We start from the raw sequence: 21,197 nt of genomic DNA, 5'->3' as shown, positions 1-21,197 counted from the left end.
TCGGTGATGAGAAATGAAACTAGATGCAGCTGGTAACCACCTTCTATTTCATGAGGTCTAGCAAATGCTTAAGGCTGGTATGATGTCGGATCTGCTTATTTCTCACCGCAACTCCCCGTTCCCTGGTTGTTTTTTTTTTCCTTTTTTTTTTTTTTTGGCACAAACCCAAGAGTTTTGGGGAACTGATCTAGTTGATACTGACCTGAAAAATTCCAGACATTTGGTTGGATCTTGGTCATTTCCCTCATCTGGTTCATTGTGTAGCTGTGGAAGAGGCTGCATCAGCAGGAGGGATGGTGGTAGAGGATCACCAACAAGTAGTGCAGTGGGATTGCTTATCTGCAGAGAAAATTATACTTGAAATGTTTGTGAACATATGGCCCTAGATTTGCAAGCTCTTTTGTGATATTTTTTGGATTCTGCACAATTTCCAGTGTTTTTTAGCAAGTAGCTTATGAATTACTTAACACTGAGTATTTGATATGCATTACCATGCTTGCTACACTTTGAATTTATCAGAGATCACTGTTAATATATAATTACTTACTTTTTTGTGATACTTAATTGGAATAAAAATAAAGAGATGCCTTACATTGTAGACACCAAGGTATTCAGACTCTCCTTGTATCTGGTCATTACACAAATGTGTTTGTGATTCAAAGACACACAAAATAGATGGGGAAAAAAAGTATCCATTTTAAGTAACTGTTTTCATTTACTCTCCTATTTTTATAAATATAGCATCTTACCTCTTCTTTTATGTCTGCCTCCAAAAGTTCTTGCTCCCCATAGTAGGTGGAGGAAGATTCCTCGTGCAAAATACGTATATTTTCTTAAATAATAGCTGTAGAACCTTCCTCAGATATTTTTTAGGAGCAAAAATGTGCTTGTTCAATGAGAAGAGTGAAATGGCCATATTTTTATCTAAAATCTCCACTAGATTTGGATTAGATGAAAATTACCTCTAAACCAGGTTGAGCTGATGGACAAGCTGAATTTTGCAACATGATTGAAATGTTTATTCCACTGTTGGTTTAACATCTGGCCTGGGATGAAGGAGAGGCACTGGCTTCAGTCTCCGGCTCCTGAGCGGGCCAGTGGCAAAAGCAGATGCAGCAGCAGCAGCAGCAGCTGTATGTGCTGAAATCAGTAGCTAGGAATGAAAATACCTTCAGTGGCATTTCACTGCCATTAAAGCTTCAATTTGTGACACCACACATACGTGGGTGTAGCCATAAGAGGAGGTTTCTGATTTTCCAGACAGTGGTAGTGTTACAGACTGAATTGGAAATCTGAATACATTTTCCAGATCTTGGCTCCTCAGAAGGCAGACATCCCAGCAGCTGTGGGGGTAGCCAAGAGGTTGCAGTTCTCATCAGACAGTGTGCTCTGGTGCTTACTGGTGGGTTTCTCCAGTCATTTGCTCTCTGGCACCCAGGGCTGTTGTTGGCCACGCTGTCAGCAGCAGGGTCTGCCTGGCATTGGCCAGGGCACAAGCAGAAACTGGAGAGCTTTCCCTCTGGTCTGGGCTTTGGCACCAACCTGGGTCTCCCTTGCAGGAAGATGTGTGATTTCACTTTCAGCATATGGACAAATGCTGCTGCTAATCTGTTGTATAGAAGTGCTGTGAAGCTGCATGGGTGTCTGTGATACAGTTCAACAGTAGCACCTCGGGAAGGTTTTGTATGGCAGGAGATTAAAAGCTTTGAGGGGATGAAGAGTATAATTTGTTTTTTGTTGAATGGTTATGGTTCAGGTCATTGTGATAGATGCCCTCAAAATAGTGTTAATAGGAGACTGATATATAGCCTAAATAGCAATGATGATTTTGATAATTAACAGTTTATTAAATTCTTAAGATATTGTTGAGAAGCTGATTTTTAAATGGCTCAGAACAGAAAATATTCAAACATGCTAGCTCTTCTAAGCTCTTCCTTGAGAGTGATGGTTACATTGGTACTATCTTTAAAATCACAAATGTTGCTTTTCTGTATTTCGTAGAGATACTTGTTTTCCCCTTATCATTTTACATCTCTTTTTTTTTTTTTCCTGTGGATGGAAAGAAATTTTATAGAATTCTATTTCTTAATTTCATTGTGAAAATTGAACATGTGCTTTTAAAAATGAAGAGCTCAAAGGTTAAAAAGAAAGTTGAATATGAAAATAGTTTGGTACATTATAACCTGCTTCCATATGTGAAACAATAAACATAGTTTCATAAATATGAAATAAGTCTTTTTAATAATCCAGTATTTTCCTTAGTTTTTAGATATATTTTTGCACTTGCCTCAAAGCTTGATGCTAACTGACCCTCTCTTTAATATTAATGTACTCTGACTGTAATACTCTGTTCCTTTGCCTCTGATTAATGCTGTCTGTCAATTATTTACAGATCCAGTGGTACTGTGGAAGTTCCCAGAGGACTTTGGAGACCAGGTTGGAAACATGAGATTGAACTTTTTTTAAAATGTTAGAATAATAATAATAAAAGCTCTCCTATTCAGCTATGGAGAAGCAGATGCTAATAATAGTGGGGAGGAAGTCTTCACCCAACTGGTGGCTTGGTGATTAGAATGCCTTTGTGACAAGAATATGCAATAGCAGTTGTAGAGGACTGTGTATTAAAAGTAATTCTCTGTATCACCTTGTTTTTGATATGGAGTTAGGTTTTTATCTGTTGTAGGAATAAAACTGGACAATTTAGCAAAAAAACTTTGCCAAACATTGATGTTATAAATCATGTTAACAAAACCCATGAGAACAAAAAACTTGAGCAGCACATGTATGTCCTTTTAATGTCAGAACCTGGGTGTCCCATTCCTTTAATCCTTTACCATGTAAAATTTTATATATTTAATAACATTTTAGAGGTACCCAATTTAAATGCTTGGAAAAAAATATCCTCAGACCTTTATAAAAAAGAATGATATAAACTTAAAGATTTTGGTGGACTCTTTCACTGTTTGTAGTGACAGCAAACCTTTGTGGTTTGTGGTTTTGTCTGTTATTTGTTTTCTTCTGCCCCCCCCTCCCCCCCCCCCCCCGGACTATTTTATTAAAGTTATTAACATTGAAATGTAATGTAACTATTAAATTTTATTATTTCAGCAACTTTTTGATGTGTTTATTCTATGGAGATATTACTATTTTCATAAACAAAACATGTAAAAACAATAAGAAGAATAAATATCTCTGACTCAGTGTCTCTGCTCTTCTTTATAGACTAATGCTGAGTCAAACATACTTTTCATTGGTAATACTAGTGCAATTGATGATCTGGAAATATTTTTGTACAGTAGATCTTGATAAATTGTAGATTTTTTTAAAAATCAGTAATACAAGATTCTATAAAGACAACTATAAGGTGATTCATGATGAAAGGAATAAATATACAAACATAGAAGGTAGGATGTCTGATTAGGGAACAGCATCAGTCAGAAACATGTGCAGCTTATAAGGTAGTGATAAATGGTGCATGAGCAAAGTGTGCTGTTACATGTTCTTAGTAGACATCCAGCAAGTTTTGATAATTTTCCTGGCTGCTGAATGATCATCTTCAATGTAATTTTTTAATATATATTTTGTTTTGTACTTTTCTCTAAAAAAGACTTTATCTTAAAATAGAAAAAAAAAAAAAGAAAAGGGAAATTTTTGTATGAAGGAAAATGAGGGCTTATTCAGCAAGTCAGAGGTTATTCAAAGAACAGCTGGTGTAGAAAAATGATTAGAAGATGAAGCCCACTAAAGACTGGAGGGGAATCATATGAAGATGCATCAGACATACCTAATCCACAAAAACCAAAGTAATCAGGCAGCTATCTGCCTTTGGCTCTGAAGAATCTATGTCTGCACATTGTGTCGCAGCAGTGGAGGGAATCTACTGTTTCAGGTAAATAATTTCTCTTTCTGGAAAACAGTATATTTTAATCCTCATCCTTGCAAGAGAAGTTTTCCTATTAGAACCGCTGGATTTGAACAAAACATGTAGCAGCTTCTGTAGCAAACCCCTGAGCCAAGTGGTCAAGTGAAATCAGCAGAAGCCTTCTGTACACATATGTGTGTGCATCTTGAACACAGTAGGTTTGGACTGGAGTTGTGAATAGCTATCACATTTAATTAAAAAAAAAAAAAGGGAATCTCACTTAAACTATCAGGGCTAATTTCAATAAAAGTTTGTGGGGAGAATATTAAAAAAGAAGATTCTCCATCCTATTTCCCAGTCATTTCTATTTTAAATGTAAAATGTGTGAGTTAGTTTTTGGATGTGTCCCAAAGAATCATCTTTCCTAAAATCTAAGGGCTGTCTGTTTGCACAGTGATGTGATAACAGTGGGCAAAATATTTTCCTCTCTTCCTGCATTTTTCTACAGTTTATCATGTCACCTTTTTGTTGCTCTCATAATGCAAAGAAAACTAGTGTAAGCTCTTTTAATATATTTCTCCTTTTTCTCACATTTGTCCTCTCACTACGCCTGAGCTTTCCAATGCTTACTCATACTTAATCCTCTCTTATTCTTGTAGGCTGCCATTTTCTTTTATGCTGGGCAGTATTCTAGTGTTGGTCTACTTTTTTCTTAAATGTTGACTTTCCAGAAGCTCTTCTACTATTATCCTCACAATTTGGCATTTGAATGAGGAAAGGGTTGTAGTGCTTTAATGGCATTTTTTAAAATTTTAAATGTATTTTGAATGTATATGCCCACAGGCTGTCTTTAGTATGCTCAAAACTCCCCTTGTGCTCAATGAAATTTTTATGATAAAAGATGCATATGTTTTTAATCTTGAAATTAGTGTATTGTTTATTCAGATGGGTTAGACTAGAGTTTGATTTCAGCCTTGCAAGTTCATTTTCAAATGGAAGTCTGTCCAGAAAAAAAACCAATGCTTTGATATCTAGGTAAAAAAAATGCAGTAGTTTTAAAAAATAGTGGGTTTAAGTGCTTTAGAGAAGCAACCCAAATAAAAACATCAGGTTTGCTTCCAAAATTAACTACTTCTTACCTGTTGGAAAGGATAATGTGTATCTCTGTAGCAATTACTGTCACCCAGCAGAATGGAGATTTGCTGGTGCTGGCTGTCTCCTTATGGTAGTGGAGTCAGTAGAAAAGCCACTGATGTCAGATGTGTCCAGAGATGCCTCCAGTATGCCTCTGTTCAGAGCTGTACTGGAAATAAAAACTCAAACTCCCAGTAACTTCATGGGGTTGAAACATTCCTGGGAATAGGAGTAGTGCTGGCATGAGGAAGGATGAGAGCTCAGTGCCGATGGCACCAGCAGGTGGGCAGTGCTGCTTTTGTCTTGTCTTAGCTTTTGAAGCATGTGAAATGCAACATTTCTTACACAGTAATTACAACTACTTTGGATATTATTTTTAGCTGTTTGAGAATTCAGTTGTTTTTTTAATTTGACTTTTTATTGGCCTGAAGTGATTTCTGTCTCCAATAGGTCCCAGCAGACAGGGTGTATAGAAAAACTGATCCATTGAATTAGTTCTTATTCTTCCCCCTTCTAATCACATAATAGTTTCTTTCTGTAGTCTGCCACTTCTCTGCTGGTGAAAAACCTCTTGCCAGAAAGATTGATACAAATGTCAAATATGGCAAGAGGTGGCCTTACCAGAAGCCATTTTAAGTAATATAAAATATGACAAGGTGTTGTTGACTGAAGATGTGGGTTAAGAAATAATTGAGACTCTGCATTGGACTGTTAGCTGCGTTGCAGAATTCATCCTGTCTTCTGTTGCTCTCTGCTCTAAGGCAAGCAGACTAAATCTGCTTTTTCATGTCAGACTTTTCCCAAACCCTGCAGGTGAGTAACCAGTAAGGGATATGGCATCCCATGTGAGGAAGCTCTACTGTTTTCTATAAAGTTACTGTAACATCCTTTTTGTTGTTATGCCGTATTTTATATAATAACATCTTTTTTTTTTTTTAATGTATCACATTATGCAGAAGTTGCCACTGAATTGTGAAAAATAAATGTTACTCCTTATCCTGTAGTGACCCAAGTACTAAAGCCTGCTATTTTACATGTAACTCTATTAGATTTGTGTGAAAATATTAGTATACGTAAAAATATATAGGTACGCATGTGTGTGTGTAAACAGTTATTTTGAAGTACTAATATCTTGGCCTTCCCTTGGCAAAGCACTAGTTGCACACTTTACTTTCAGTGTTTGTATGAACTATTGAAAGTTAAACCTGGTGTAAGTGAATGTCTGGAGTCAAAGTGCTCATTTTCTTGCAGGATGGAATATTGAATTGCATAGATTGTTGGAGCAATTATATAAATGAGGCCAATATGAAAGAGATTATTCTTTTTTAAAATATTTAATTAATCACACAGATTTTAGTTAAAAAAAAATAATTCTCAAGATGCAAGCTAGATCTGTTGTCTGGGTCAAAATAAGGTGCAGAAGCCAGTTGTGATGATTCCGTGTTCCTCTGTGCACTCCTAAGAGAGCAGCGGGAACCCAGGAGCTACGAGACTGTTTACAGCCTTTTCAAGGCTGCAGGCATGCTGTTAGGGGATCTAGGCACCAGCTCTCTGCATTTGATGGCTTTGTTCTTTTATTCTGATGAGGCACTAAATACATGTTTCAAATGTTTATGCTAACTAGATAGGTGCTTGCTTTGGTGTTTTTGTTTTTATCAGTAAATCTTAAAAGGGGTTTTGGGATTTTGTTGCTTGTGTATTAATAAGTTAGATTAGTATTTGGATGCCTTAGTATAAGAAAGGAGGAATCCATATAATAAAATTCCTGATATTCAAAAGTATCTTTGTCTAAATGTTGCACATAATTATTTAGTTTAAGGATAGCTTGGAACTTGAATTCCTGTTTAACTATGAGGAAAACAACCCAGCTGAGATGTTGGCAACTTTGTGTTTAAAATTAATATTGTTTTTACTAAAGAGTGCCCTCAGTGTAAGGCAGCAATGCTTCCTGCCTATGCAAATTCCAGCTGATAGACAATCAGCAGAAAAACATTCAATAGTGTATTTATAGTTACCAACTGCACTGTGTGAACAGAAAAGATCTGTCTGGTCCTGAGAAATATTCTGTGAAGTAACGGCCCACCTAGACATGCTGGGAACACCCAGAATCACCAAGACCGTTGTATCATTTGAGATGTAAATATTACAAGATGCATTCTCCATTATTATTATTTTTTTTAATTCATCCCAACAGAGACAGAATAAATTTTTATTCTGAGGCTTTTATTTTTAAAGTGTAAAAGCCCATTACTGAAAAATTGGAACTTTCTTGAGATTTTAAGGACAGGTGGCAACATCAAGCATGCTTGTTTTCAGGATTGTGCAAGTTTTGTTTTATAGGGCTTTTAAGTAAAAAATGTTGAACTTGATCAGCATATGGTACAGGCTAGCCTCATCTCTACCAGCCCTTTTGTTATCTTGTTATTGTTATAGGTCTTAATGACAGTTGTAAGCCATAACTCTGGATGCAGGGGTTAGTCCACCCTGGGGAGGAGAGGGCGAAACAGCAGTGTGGATTATGGAAATATGAATTGATCTAAAAAGCAGCTCTCTTGTAACAGAATGGGGCTCAAAGAAAGACTGGGGAGAAGCTGGTGAAAAGACGATGGAATATGATGTGAAAATGATCATTTGAATGCTTTCCTTTTCATTCCCAGCTGCTGTGTTCTGGTGAAAAGGCATGCATTTGTATATCTTAAGGCTGGGTGAAAAAGGGACAGATGAATGGAATTACTTGTTAGATATGTTTTCATTTTGAGTCAAATAAATTATGTGCATTTTAATAGACTGTATGCATATGTTAGCCATTTTTTATCATACAGCTGTGATATTGAGGGATTACATTTTGTAGAAAAGTTCTCTGTTTGCTCAAATAAGTACAGTATTAATATTTGACTGTCCTTCAGATATTCTGTATCAGCCTATTGAAAATAACTGTTAGCGATTTGGCTGATTCCTACAGCCTTCAGTGATGTGCCAAACCAAAGAAGAAAAAATTAACTGCTGGGTGAAACAGTGATGACAATCATTTGGGACGTCTTCCAGAAAGACTGCCAAATTGTCATGTGTGATGTTGCTGTTGACTGACCTCAACTGACCTCAGAATATTCCAGTCTAATGTCACCTAATTTCTTATTCTGTGTTACCTTATACTTTTTCATCTACTTGCTTGGTACCCTCTATTCACTCGAGTCTTTGGTATGTTGCCTCTGTTTTACTTTCAGCATTATTCTTGTGTCTCAAGCTTACTGCTGTTCTTTGAGGAATATCCAAACTAGCTCGGCCTCTTTTTATTTTTGATACTGGATGAAATATTCCTGAAATATTTTGTTGGTTCTTGGCTCTTGCTTTGCCTTTCTTCATGTTAGTTTTCTGTAGAAGTGGGATAATATTTGAGGTACATTGATTCACCGTTACTGCTACAAGTATGTGAAGTGTCACTTCAAATATTTTGTTTATATATTTTTTTATTTTACATATTACTTCTGTTAGGAAATGGTCCGGGATCAAATTTCATAATCCAAGTATGATGAAATCAAGAAACCAGGTGCCAAAGACTGAGACTTGATCAGACTGAAATCAGGAACTGGAGCAGCAAAGGACTTCGCCGGCAGCAAGAAAGGGCAAGGGAAGGAAAGGGTGGTTAGTGAGCTGCAGCTGCAGGGGTCCACACTGTCCTTTAGGATCTTGGATGAGAAATAAGTGAAGGTGAAGAAGCTCCAGGCAGGTAACCAGGAAGGGAAATAAATGATCAGAATATAATTATTTCTCTTTGTAAGTTTTCAAGGCAATTGTGAACTGCTTGGCTGGCGGACTCTTATTTGCTTCTTCCCTAACAAAAGGCATTAAGTTTCTGTTTTTTTGTGTGAGTCAGTTTCTGCCTACTGTCATTCATAGAAGTACAGTCAGTAGCAAAAGATTCACATCTGAGAAACAACTTGTCTCTGAGGTTACAGTGCATGCTTATCTCTGTCCTATGTCCTTCACTAGGTGCTAGTGGCCACTATTCCAGAAAACATAATAGACCAGTGCAGCCTTAGCACATCAATTCTTGATTTTTAGACTAAAATCAGGAAGAGGGAAGACCTCTTTCAATTTATAGAGAAATCCTACTGTAGGAACAGAATTTTTATTAATTTTCAGTGTGTGGTCAATACTTGTGTTAGGTTGATGAGTGTCTTCCCTGGGTGTAGGCAGTTTCATTCTTCTGTAAAGCCACTGAAAATATTCCTGGCTGCAGCTGCTTGTGCTGCCTGATAAACCGGTGGAAGCTGCCTTCCTCTGCTCTTAGCTGTCCAAAGTTGGCTTATGCTATATTGGAGGTCTCAGCTGGTCGACTTTGTGCTGGAGTGACTGATAGATGCTCACATGCAGGAACACCAACCTGAAATTGTTGCAGAGACATCTCCAGCAACAAAATGGTATCTGGGGAACAGAGAGTCTTGACAGGCTCAGCCATAGGTGAAGTGAATGTACACTGTGTTTCCTTTTGAGAAAAAATACATCTAATTTTATGTTTATTGCATTTTAATTTTTGTGGTAGTTCTCTGTCTGCATCTGGTACCACAAGAGATGTGTTAGCACTTCAAAATTATACTTGTTTCCATCTTCCCTGTCCCTCTTTTGTCTTGGAGTTGTTTCATCTCTCTTCCTTTTTTCAACCCTATTGGTAGTGTCAGAATTTAGTACTGAAAAGCTATTGCTGCAGTGATTCTTGTTGAGCTATGTAATGATAAGGCTTAGAATTATGCTGCCTGTAAAACAAGAAATAACTGTTTCCTTTGTAAAAATGAAACAACTAATTGTAATTATGAAGCAAAAATCCTGGCAGGTTCCTTTGAAACTGATTTTTCTTTCTCAGTTCCTTTTCTTTCTGCTACGGATTCTTCTAGCTCAAGAAACTTATCCCACACATGTACTGGGTTTCACTACCCTTTACAATGTGATGTGGATCCCTGACTTCCCCTGCTACTGACACTGCCACACAAGCTGGTGTGGTCTCCAGGGACTGCACATTTAGAGTTGGGCGAGCCCAGTTAAGGGTTTAGCTTTTGGACTGTCTCACCTGATTTAGCTGCATAATTTACTCTCTTCTACAATTATTTTCTGTCAGCATGGCACCTAAGTTGTTAATTAACTTATGTGACACTTGATTTATTACCTATTTTTCAAGTTTCTGCATTGCCTGCAAAATTAGGATTTCTTCATGGCATATGCTGTGTTGTGGTCCTTTTATGAAAAAATCCATGAACGGTTCAGACAGAGGTTGGCTCCCCAGCCTGAGCAGGCCTGTTCTTGCATATAAACAATGTGCAGATCTGGTGCTGACCATTCTGGGTCCCTCAGTACTGGATATTTACTGGGTAGACCAGTTCTTCAGTAGAAGCTTTCTAGGTAAGGCATGACATCCTACTGCTTACAGACACTCTGTTTCAGGGCTTGGCCTTTAGGTAACTAATGCAGTACTTATTATACTTAGGATTTGGTTCAGAAAAAGGAACCATTTGGTGTGTCATGCTCAGCCTGCAGTTCCCAATTTGGCTGTTGTAGTCATAATGTTTGCTTGCTTGCTTCTGCTTCTGAAATACGCCGGAGTGAAAGCGTAATGGTTAGAAAACTGAGGGAGTCAAAGTGTGAAGTAATATTTCAAAGTGGGTGGAGTGGGGTTTTTTGTGTGTTTTTTATCTGTCAGTCTGCAGAAATCTGTTTTATGAAAAAATCCAGATGTTTTACTGATGACACTAAGAGGAGACTTTAAAGAACTTCAGTAGCTGTCAAAAATGTTTGTCAGTTGTACATCCAAAAGTCTGGCAACCTCTGATCACCTGAATTGAAAAGACAACATGGTGTCATGTGTGGATAGAAACCATTATCTAATATATAAAGTAAATTAATTTAGCTGGTTTCTCCCTTCTGCGTCAAAAACAATTTTTTCCTTTTCTTGCCTCTGATTTTTTCATTCTGGTTTCCTGCCTGCTGTGTATTGTGAGTCTTCTGCCTTGACGACTTCCATCAAAATTGCAGTTGCACGTTTCTGCTTTCTTTTATAATTAGCACTGTGTGCTGTTTGAAGTCTCTGGTAAAATGCTAGAATATATGGAGGAAAAAAATGTTTTAAATCTATTTGGAACAAAATATGTTTGGAGTTGAAATGAATCTGAGAAGTACCAAGTGTCATCAGGAGTAGAATTTGCTATGCTTGAAATTATATTACTTTTAAATTAAATTTCATTTCTATGGAAAGGCAAATGTTTATTATTTGTAGTATACATCTATAGTTAATTTTCCTTTTAAAAAATTTCCTTGGTGATTGAGAAGAAAATCTTGCAAATGGGAGCCTTTTGACCTGCATCAACTAGGCTCTACTCATTATAGTCCTTGATACTGTTTTGCAAACATTTCTGGGACTGCAAACTTCACTTTGAAGCAATATATTGAGCAGGCAGCATTGGATATGTTGCAAGTAGTCTCATTTCTGTCCTGAGCTGGAGTAAAAATCTAACAGTTAAAACAAGAAAATAATAACCAATTCTGATATGTGATTTCTTTTTTAAATTGTGGTTATTTTTTCAACACTGGAGAAATAGCATCTAAACAGGATGTGCAGAAGATTCCCAGCATTGCTGGAATCTTAACTGGTGTCACAAGCAGTGGAAAATCCTAAGATGTCTTAAGTGAAACAGAAATTGCTGCCCTCTTAGCTATGCAGGATGACACGTGGATTTTAACCTGGCCTTCAAAGACTTAAATATTTTGGTTTTGAAAATGATGTCTACCTTACCTCAAGTTTAAGACAGTATCTCTGTTGAGTTTCTAGATAATGTTAGAAATGTTGTCATTGAAAGAGTATATTAATAAAAAGTCACTTTTTCCCTACTGCATGATGACAGAAAATTGTGTGTCATACTCTGGTGTCTCTTTTTTGTACCAAAGGTATTGCACTTTCTTAAATCATAGAATCACAGAATCATAGAATGTTAGGGGTTGGAAGGGACCTCTAGAGATCATAAAGTCCAGCCCCTCTGCCAGAGCAGGATCACCTAGGGCAGGTCTCAGAGAAATACATCCAGGTGGGTTTTGAAACTCTCCAGAGAAGGAGACTCCACAATCTCTCTGGGCAGCCTGTTGCAGTTCTCCATAACCCTTACAGTAAAGAAGTTTCTCCTCATGTTGAGATGGAACTTTCTATGTTCTAGCTTATACCTCTTGTTCCTTGTCCTATTACTGGGCACCACCGAAAGAGACTGGCCTCTTCTCTTGACACCCAGCCCTCAGATATTTATAGACATTAGTTTTCTACTACCTTAAAAGTTAAATATTGCCCGCATAGTAATCTCAAGAGTGGAGACGGAAGAACATATTTCTTGTTTTTCCCAGCTCTCTGATATTGCCTAGGGAATAATGTTCTTCCTGACATGAGTCAGGGAAGTGAGGGGAAACTATTTATTGGTGCATGGAATACAAATACATACTTGCTAGAGCTGGATGACATCTTATTTCTCGTTTTTGTTTGCCTTACCAGTAGTAGGGGTACAGAGTAACATGTCAATCTACATTTATTCTAATGGGAGCTTTCTTTGGGAGGAAGAGCATTGTCAATTGTTAGATGAGTTCCAGGAAAGTTGAGTGGTTTCTTAAGCAGGTAAAAGAAGCTGTGCTGAACTTCATGTTGTTTTAACTATTCTCCTGCTTGTAACCGAGCTTGTTATTTTAAAGTGAACTTTGAGTCACTGTATGTATGCTGGACACAGCTGTGGCTGAAATATGCTTTATTTTTAACTGGTTATATGATGAGATTTAGGAACAATTAGACAAGTGGAGACTCCAACATTTTATAACTTCATAAAAATACCTGAATTTTAAAAACTTACTCTGTGGTTATTTAAGAAGCCTTATTCTTCAGTCTTGCAGGATAAAGAGATTAACAATGCCTTTTGGAGTACTCAGGGTTGATTAAGACATTTGTCCTTTTCTCCTTGGAAGGTGCCTTTGAAAGATGGTCTAAAGTGTTATGTTTACTGCCTGGGAAACCAGCCTTAGTCTGCTGTACAGGGCAAAAGTGTCCTTTGGTGTGCTGTCAAAGTCTGCCATACCCTGGTCATGTCACCATTCCAGTCATTAGTTTTCTTTCATTTATTTTGTATGTCTTTAACATACTGTTAGTTCTAAGTGATGTTGCAACAATCATCTCAATTCAGTAGCAGGTACAGGTGAGTCTCCACTGCCTCCTCTGCAAAAGCAACTGGTTCACATGATTTTGCTTCTCTGAGAGCTTAAGATACTCGTGTTACTTTGTTATCTGGACTTTTCCTGTCCTGCAACTTTCTCTGTCTTCATGATTTAACTGTGGTCTTACTGCTCTGTAAGAGCACAGAAAGCAGTTAGACTAAGCTACCAGAAATCTTCAGCTGCCTGTCTGGCAGGAGCAGATAGGTGAACCAGATTTTCTTCCTTCCTTCCATCCTCCTCAGACACACATAACTGAGAAGTAGCCAAGTGGAGATGAGACAGGGAGCAGGAGCAAGAGAAATTAACTCTGATAGGAATTCTGGAAACAGTCTCCTCCTTCTTTGCAGGTATTCAGCTCCTCATTCATTTTAGACAAAAATTATCTGAATAAGCTTCAGGAAGATGTAAACATGACACTTCTTAGGAAGCAAGTAGTGTTCTGAAAGGCTTAGTGTTTAAACATTATGAGCAGCCTGATTCTTCTGAAGATCAATCATAGGCTCTAGGGCCTCCCCAGTTCCAGTTGATGTATGAACCACCTGAATGAGGATAAAAATTGTTCTCAGCAGTGGAGTAGAATTTGTGTTCTGTGGATCAAAACAACCGATGATTATAGGAATGTGCACATAGCTCAGCTTATTAGGATTTAAATCTTTTTTGAATCCATTAGTCATGACTTCTGCTACATGGTCCAGAATCACCTTCCCCTTCATATGTTTTTCAGGGATGTGTGAACTTCTGTGTGGCAGCTATATCAGTATAGAATTCGGTATCAGAAAACACAGCAGTATCCACAACTTACTCTGAAAATTGTGAGATAAGAGCAGGTATATTTTAATGGAGCTGTGATTGCGCAGATTTTCTTTTTTATCTTTTGGGGATAGAAATAATACAAGAGGTGGGGCTTAGAGGGCACATCTATGGGTCTATGTTTTCCCTCCCACACAGCACTGGAAGTCCCTTGTTGAGCTGTTGTGTTACTCTGTCTATTTTACAGCATGACTGCATTCATCCCATATTGTTACACTGCAAGTGAAAGAGAGCTTTGTGCATCTGACTCTCGTGGAACTACCCCATAAATATGACTAGCCAGCCACTTAGTAATTGGTACTAAATATTAATACTTCTCTGAAACAATTTCAGATAATTCTTCCATAATTTGCCTTATTTGAAATATCTAAAGGTGAAAACACAGAAAGTAAAAAACTGTGTTTCTTTCCAGTGTACAAAGTCATTGCTAAGTCTGGAAAACTTTTGTTTCAAAGGGTTTGTAAAGGTTGGGGAAGGGTGTTGGAGAGAGCTTGTTAGAATGAGGTAGTTGCACACTTCTGCTTTCCAGTCTCTTCTTCACACAATCATCCTTGAACTCCTGAAAATTCTGAATTATATTTAAGCTTTAATTAACAAATATGGAAATGATAGCTAAAATATTTAAAACTTGGGAACACTCACTTTGAAAAAAAGGCTTAAAAAAAAGAGTTTTTTAAAAAAGCTATATAATATTAGCCAATAAATACATGATTTAGCCATTGCAACAATGATGTTTTGTAACCTTAAGGTACTTTATTTATTTATTAAACAAAGAGCTTTGCATCTCCACCCTAAATAATTTGCATTTAATTTCTATATTCTTTGCTAAGTTTTTTGGGGTTCTCCCCCATCCCCTCAAACTAATATATCCTCACTGAACCATGTACTTTGGAGAGAGGCACATAGAAGTTAAAAATAGTTCTGGAGGCCTGTTAATGACTTCCATAATTTAGACCTTTGGATTTCCATGAATGTAATCTAAGATTAAATTTTTTTATTATTCAAACCATTTGGACCTTTCTTTATTGTAACTATGATTTTCTGATGAGATTTTTAGCAGAGGTAAGAGGTAAGTCTTTGAAATATGACTACTGCTGCTGGCTTCACGTGAGTCCCTGCTGTGGGTGTGTGTAGCTTCAGAGGAAGGAAAAGGAAACGTCAGTGGTGAGGACAGAGCTTGCCTTTTCATCATCTGTTTTATGTGGCAGCATTAGAATTTTGCCTTTGCTGAGCCATAATGATGAAGGTCTCAATGCCTCAAGCTGCTAAGCAGCCTGGCTTTGATTTAAGAATAAACCTAAATCTGTGCTTAACTTTAGGCATTTAAGTATTTCCAGTGAAGTAATTGGTTTGAGTCAGAAATACCTGTCTTGACGGTCTTAAATCTCAAGTAGTTCACTTGTTTGTATGTTTGGACTGGCACAGGGTGACTGAAAACTATAGTAAGGAATGGTAAAATTGGGTCCGCTTGGAGCAAAGATCAGAGAGCAAACTGAGTTAAGAGTGGAGAAGACATTGGAGTTGGAGATGGAGATTTGAGTAGGAAATAGTGGTAAGTAGAACCAAAAGAGAGACCTGCAGTCAGGTGTTTCAAGAGAAGACATCTAGAGAGGTTATTGAGGAGAGGAAATTGTGGCAGGAAGAAATAAGAGTTTTGAAGGGCAGTTAAATTTTTCATAGAAGCCTCCTTCCTGTACCTTCTTCCACCTGTAGTGAACTGTAGTGTCTAAGTGATAAAGAAATTAGCATCCTCCCAAGTCACTGTGTTCTACCATGTATACTGAGCAGCCATGGAAGTTTCATATGCTTGTGTCAATTGATGGTGATATTATTAAACAAATCCTATCTTTTCTAATTAGTAAGGAATATGGTGTGTATCTTGAATGTAACCAAAAGGACTAACTAGTAATTTTACTTAAGGGCTAGACTGTGTGTTATCAGGAGCTTTTCTCCAGAAAACTGATGTGTGCGAATTCAGAAGCATCTTTTACCATCTTTTACATGGCTTTATAAAATGATAGACAGAATTACCTGTATGGATATCAAAATAAGCAAGGCACGATAACTCCAGCTGGGTCAGGCTGGAGTTGTGTAGTGTAATTGATGAAAGTGAATTAATAAAACTGCTGGACCATGAGCCTGTGAGAGCACAAGCTTCTGCTGCTATGCTGTAGGCATAAAGGAACTATTTTATTATATAGTGTTCCCATTTTGTGTAAGCTTTTTACTAGGGAAGTAGTATACTGTAGTTCACATTATACTAATTTTATTATTTTCTTCCTTCTTTTGAAACTTCTACATGCAATGAGATAGTTATCCTTTAACTTAGCAATTACCCTCAATTGTGTATGCAACTGTAGATGTTTATTTGCTGTTTGAAAACACAGAATCTTTTACTTGTGTCTTTTACAACATCATTATCCCTTTCCCTCTGTATACAGTTTCTTTCCTTTATAACATAGTGACCATTTCTGAAAGCACTGTGAGAACCAGAGGGGGAAATAGTCATGGGAAAAGTGAATGAAAGACGTTTTGCTTTCTGAAGACTTGTGCAACCTTTTGCCTTCAGAAATAAGCACACACTTTTATGAAGCTATGAAAAGACAATAAATATGTTATTATTTTTCTGAGAGTGTGTATGTTAATTCAGGAGGAAGTCTTGCCTGAGTTACAGAGCCTTGAAAATGATGACCCTTTAGGAGACAGACCTCAGTGTTACTCAACAGAAAGGTTGCTGAAAGCATCAACTGGAATTGTACAGGAATAGTGACTGTGTGTGTGAATGTGTATATAAAATCATTTGCATTTTAAATTTGTCTAGGAGCATCTTGGGAGAATCTTGTTTTTTTCTGTTTTAAAAATCTGAATAGCACCTGTAATTAAGGGAGAAAACTGAGCCCTGGAAGCTAGGTAAGACTTCCATCTATTGATCTGTGTAAACCCGGCTTACGCTGTCAGGGGAGCAGCAGTCAACTGCTGAGCTGCTTTGTCACTGACATAAGCTGAGAGAGGATTTTTTTTTTTGTCTATACTGTTTATACACCAGTCTATAGACCTGCTGGCTGGTTGAATTTTAAAGAGTGCGGAGGTTTAAAGACTTGTCCCCTGAGGGATGCTCCTGCCAGTTGGGAAGCGAGCTGAGGCTGCTCTGCAGAAGTTGTGTGCACGTGTGCTGGCTGCGGGGGACAGGGCAGAGCTGGGGAAATGCTGGCCTGCAGCTCAGCCTGGAAACGCTGCAGAACATATCCATAATTTTCAGGTTGTTTAGTCAAAATATTGAGCTAATACCTTTGGTTGTTTTTGTTTTTGTTTTCTTTTTCTTGTGTGATAATTTATTCTGAGAGAATACAATGGGGAACGTAAATGAATTCATTTCCATACCCAATTCTGAGTCTGTACTCTGCTCACCAGCCAGCAATTAAAATCCTTAGTAGTAAGGAGAAAATGACTTCCTATAGTGTGAGAGTAGGTGCAGATTTAGAAAGACAATTTAAATAGAGTATGAAATCCCATTTCTTTGGAGCTAGAAAAGCAAGCTTTATAAGCCTAAAGTAAGAGACATTTGGAAATGTTTAGAAAATTTCTGAGGTAAAAGTTTTTATTAGCCTATCCTGCTTGTGTTCTTTTTGTCAGTTTATTATTACTACTACCAGCATCATTTGCCTACATAAATTAAAATATTTATCAGCTCTGTTCTGTTTTTGCTCCTCATGCTTATACTTGCCACTCACAGCACTCAGGGTGGTGCTTGTGCAGTTTCTTTTGGAGAATATTACATGTACTGTGATTGTTCATAATTAAGTTAGTCATCCGTCACAAAACACAATATGTGGCTTTCAAACCCTCCTTTGTCTGTGCTGACAAAGTAAGTTCCAAAGATTTCTTCAACTCCCTTGCATGACATAGAATTTCTAGAAAAATTTCCTTTTCCATTTTGCACTGTATGATGATTTGCTGGGACACATCATATACCTTTAAAACATAGCAACTAACATATGCATGTTGTATTCAGAGGCATCTTTTTCCTGAACTTTCTGTCCCCTGCTGATTGACTTGCATGGATTCTCTGTGTTTTACGCTATCCACTGAGCCAGACAAATGTTTCAAGTAAATAGTCATTGTGGTGTGTAGGAATTTAAATACGTAATTTCCCCTAATGGGAGTTGGCTGTTCAACTTGCAGTACACAGAGAGTTCAGGCTGGAAAGTGTTAACATCATAGATCAAGTTCTTAAACCCCTATCTACAGCTCTGGAAATTTGCAATCAAATGCATTTTTCTGCAAACACACACCTTGTGGGATTACTTGTGCATACAGCAGTGTAGCTGTCTCTGTTGCTCTGCTACAGAAAAATAATTCTGTAGCTTTGCTGACCCATTGCATTGACACTGACTGTATCTTCTTAGCTGAAACATTTCACAGAGGGTTTGTTCTCCCAATTGGAAGCAAGGAAATAAAACTTGTTTTTCTGGGATCTTGTAAGGTCATTGTTCAATATTTGCTGCTAACTGATCTAGTAATTAACATTTTTTAAGAGATACGTTGACTAGCTTGCGAGCATTTTTATATTTTAATTAACACATTTTATTTGCCACTAAACAGCTTCTTAAATAAAATTCTGCAAGAAAGAGTGACATTATCCTTTCATATTATGGTACAAATGTAGATCCGGTGGATTCCCCCCCCCCCCTTGCCTTTATTAATAGTGAGGCTTGCCTGTGAAACCCAAAGGGGTAATCATAAATTTCTCCTTTGGACCAGCAGACAATTCCGTCATTTTCAGCTTTTGACTATGGAACATGTATAGAGTTGTTATACCTCTCTGTAATTCATTCTGCTGCCAACTTCATTCCCTTTTCTCTGCCTGCATTTTAATTGAAACAACATTTGTATTTTTAAGCCAGGATCTGTCAGAAGTCCCTGTGGCTAGTCTGTGGTACAAGTAGCAGCAGACGTGGCTTACCCATATGGTGTGGTGCTTCTTGTAAAATCCATATGGCCTTGTTGAAGGGAATCCCAGCGGGGATGTGAAGGGTGTTAATACCCTTCAGGCCAGGCCTTTCCCTCCTGGGGCGTCTATGGCATTGTCTTTGCAATCTGCCAAAGCACAAACTTAATTCCGTTTTAATAATCAATTATTTCAGTCCAGGAACGTGTGCTGTATTTTTTGCAATTGCATAGTCCTTGAATTTATTATTTGTTGTATTTTTCAATATTTTTTTTTTAAAGCAAGCTGTAGGGTATTTGCTAGCAAATACAGATAAAAGCCTTTTCAAAAACCTAACTGTATTTCTTTTACTTGTATTTACAGGAAGTACTGAACAGTGTTCCAAAGTTTTGCTTTCCTTTTGACATTGAAAGGTATGTGATACAGTTATTATTTATTTAAAAATATTTCACAGAAAATGGTATTTGGCCTAATTGCAAGGAAAGATATAAAAGAAAGGTAAACATACTGTACTCCCTAAATTTGCACCTGCAGATGAGGTGATGTCCTTTGTGTTCATGTAAGTATGAAATCACTAGTAGAGAATTATCACAGCAAAATGCAATCTTCACAGAATGTTAGGGGTATCTCTTTCAAGATAGAGCTGTGTTCAGGCTCCCAGTTTTGTTCATTGTAATTATAAACACCATCTGTTTTAATATAAGGATATAACATAGTTCCCTTCAAACAGCAAGCATCATAAAAAATGCTACAGTGCACCAGGATATAAAAACTCACTGAGCAGTACTGAAAATGTGTTGTTTAAGTTCAAAGAAATTAAGACTTTAATTGCATGGAAGTAACTGAATATGCAATTGATTTTTCTCAGAGAAGAACTAGGACCATTATTTATAACTAATTAGCCCTTACTTTTCTACTATCTGTTTTAGTGTGGCTTCCATGTGATCCCACCAGTCATTTAGTTGTTCATATAAGACATTATAGTAAGTAAAATATTTATTTAGGCTTGCCAAAATGGTTAATAGTAATTAATTTAATGAATTGTGTTAACTCAGTTTGGAAAACTCATTGTGCAAATCAGCAAAGATTGAATTAGAAGCTTGATTTGCATAATTAATGAAAGCTACGCCCAGGTAGTGTGCAGTCTGAGCTGGTTTCAGAACATTGGCATCATTTGTAGATGGAGACTCGAAGATGAGAAGTATGTATCAGATGCAAGAAGCCATCTGTGGAGTATAAGATAGTGTGTGTATGTGAAAGAAGAGAGGCTTTGCCTCTGGCAGAAAAAAAAAAAAAAAGATGCACACTGGCAAAAAAAAGATCTTCATAAACACAAGTTTCCTGAAGTAAACTAGGTTCATTTAGTCTTTTAGAGTTGAATATAATTAAGCTGTTCGGGTTTTGAACTGGTTAAGCTCACTGTCCTTTAAGCTGTATTAATGACTTAACTAATATGCTTGTAAGTAATGGCTTTAAAGCATTAAAGTCTTCAATGTGCTTAAGATATATAGAGAATTCTGTTTAAAATTGGTAATGAAGATGAATAATGGAAATAAAATTAGAGGATAAGAGAAAAAGGTGAGGTTCTGTTGCTGCCATCCAGTGGCAAGAACATAAGTGGCAGCAAATAATGATTTTCAAATAACTTGTCTTGCCTTAATTGTTTCTTTTGAACCATTCAGAATGCACTTAGTTCCTTGTACAAGATGGAAAAGTTTAATCCATAAACTGTGGGAATAAATGAATTTATAGCATAGTTAGTTCTGTATTTTAGCTGAGTATCTGAAAGGGGGAAATAAAAAGAAAAAAGGAAAGAAAATATTATGTGATATTTGTTATTTGTCTGCTAATATCCTTCTGTGTCCACCTCCCAGACATGCTTTTTTTGACTCTTGGCCTCATACTCCACTGTAAAGCAGTGCTCTCAAGGCTGCAAATTTTCTACAAATTTCATAAACACTGGCAGTCAGAGGAAGGAGAGGTTCTTGGAAGCTGAGATAGATTGACATGGGGAACAAAACTGAAGCGTTCAGTCTGGCCTGCTGACTGCTCGGGCAGTACTGTACCACAGCTTGGGCCACTGTACCCACAGCTTCTTGTCTAGCTGGGAGCTGAGTTTGAGGGGACTGTGTGAGAGCCAAAGGCAATGAGACCTCCTGAGTGTGAAAGAAGCATGAACAAGAAGGAGGAGCAGAGCTAGTGAGGAGGAAAGGA

At 37.3% G+C, this 21,197-nt stretch overlaps 1 protein-coding gene across 2 annotated transcripts in view; it reads left to right on the top strand.

Annotated features, from left to right (window-relative positions):
- Window positions 1-21,197, top strand: part of DENND1B (DENN domain containing 1B) — a 151,368-nt gene that overhangs the window by 31,598 nt on the left and 98,573 nt on the right. For both annotated transcript variants that reach the window (XM_051625306.1, XM_051625305.1), the window contains exons 3-4: window positions 2,393-2,436; window positions 19,347-19,396. In XM_051625306.1, coding sequence (XP_051481266.1) covers window positions 2,393-2,436; window positions 19,347-19,396 — 94 coding nt within the window. The remainder of the gene's footprint in view (window positions 1-2,392; window positions 2,437-19,346; window positions 19,397-21,197) is intronic.

The sequence above is a fragment of the Apus apus genome, chromosome 7 (genome assembly GCF_020740795.1).
Source record: "Apus apus isolate bApuApu2 chromosome 7, bApuApu2.pri.cur, whole genome shotgun sequence".
NCBI classification, from domain to species: Eukaryota; Metazoa; Chordata; class Aves; order Apodiformes; family Apodidae; genus Apus; species Apus apus.
Note: the sequence above shows the minus strand (reverse complement) of the source record. Positions and strands in the feature narration are given on the sequence as shown.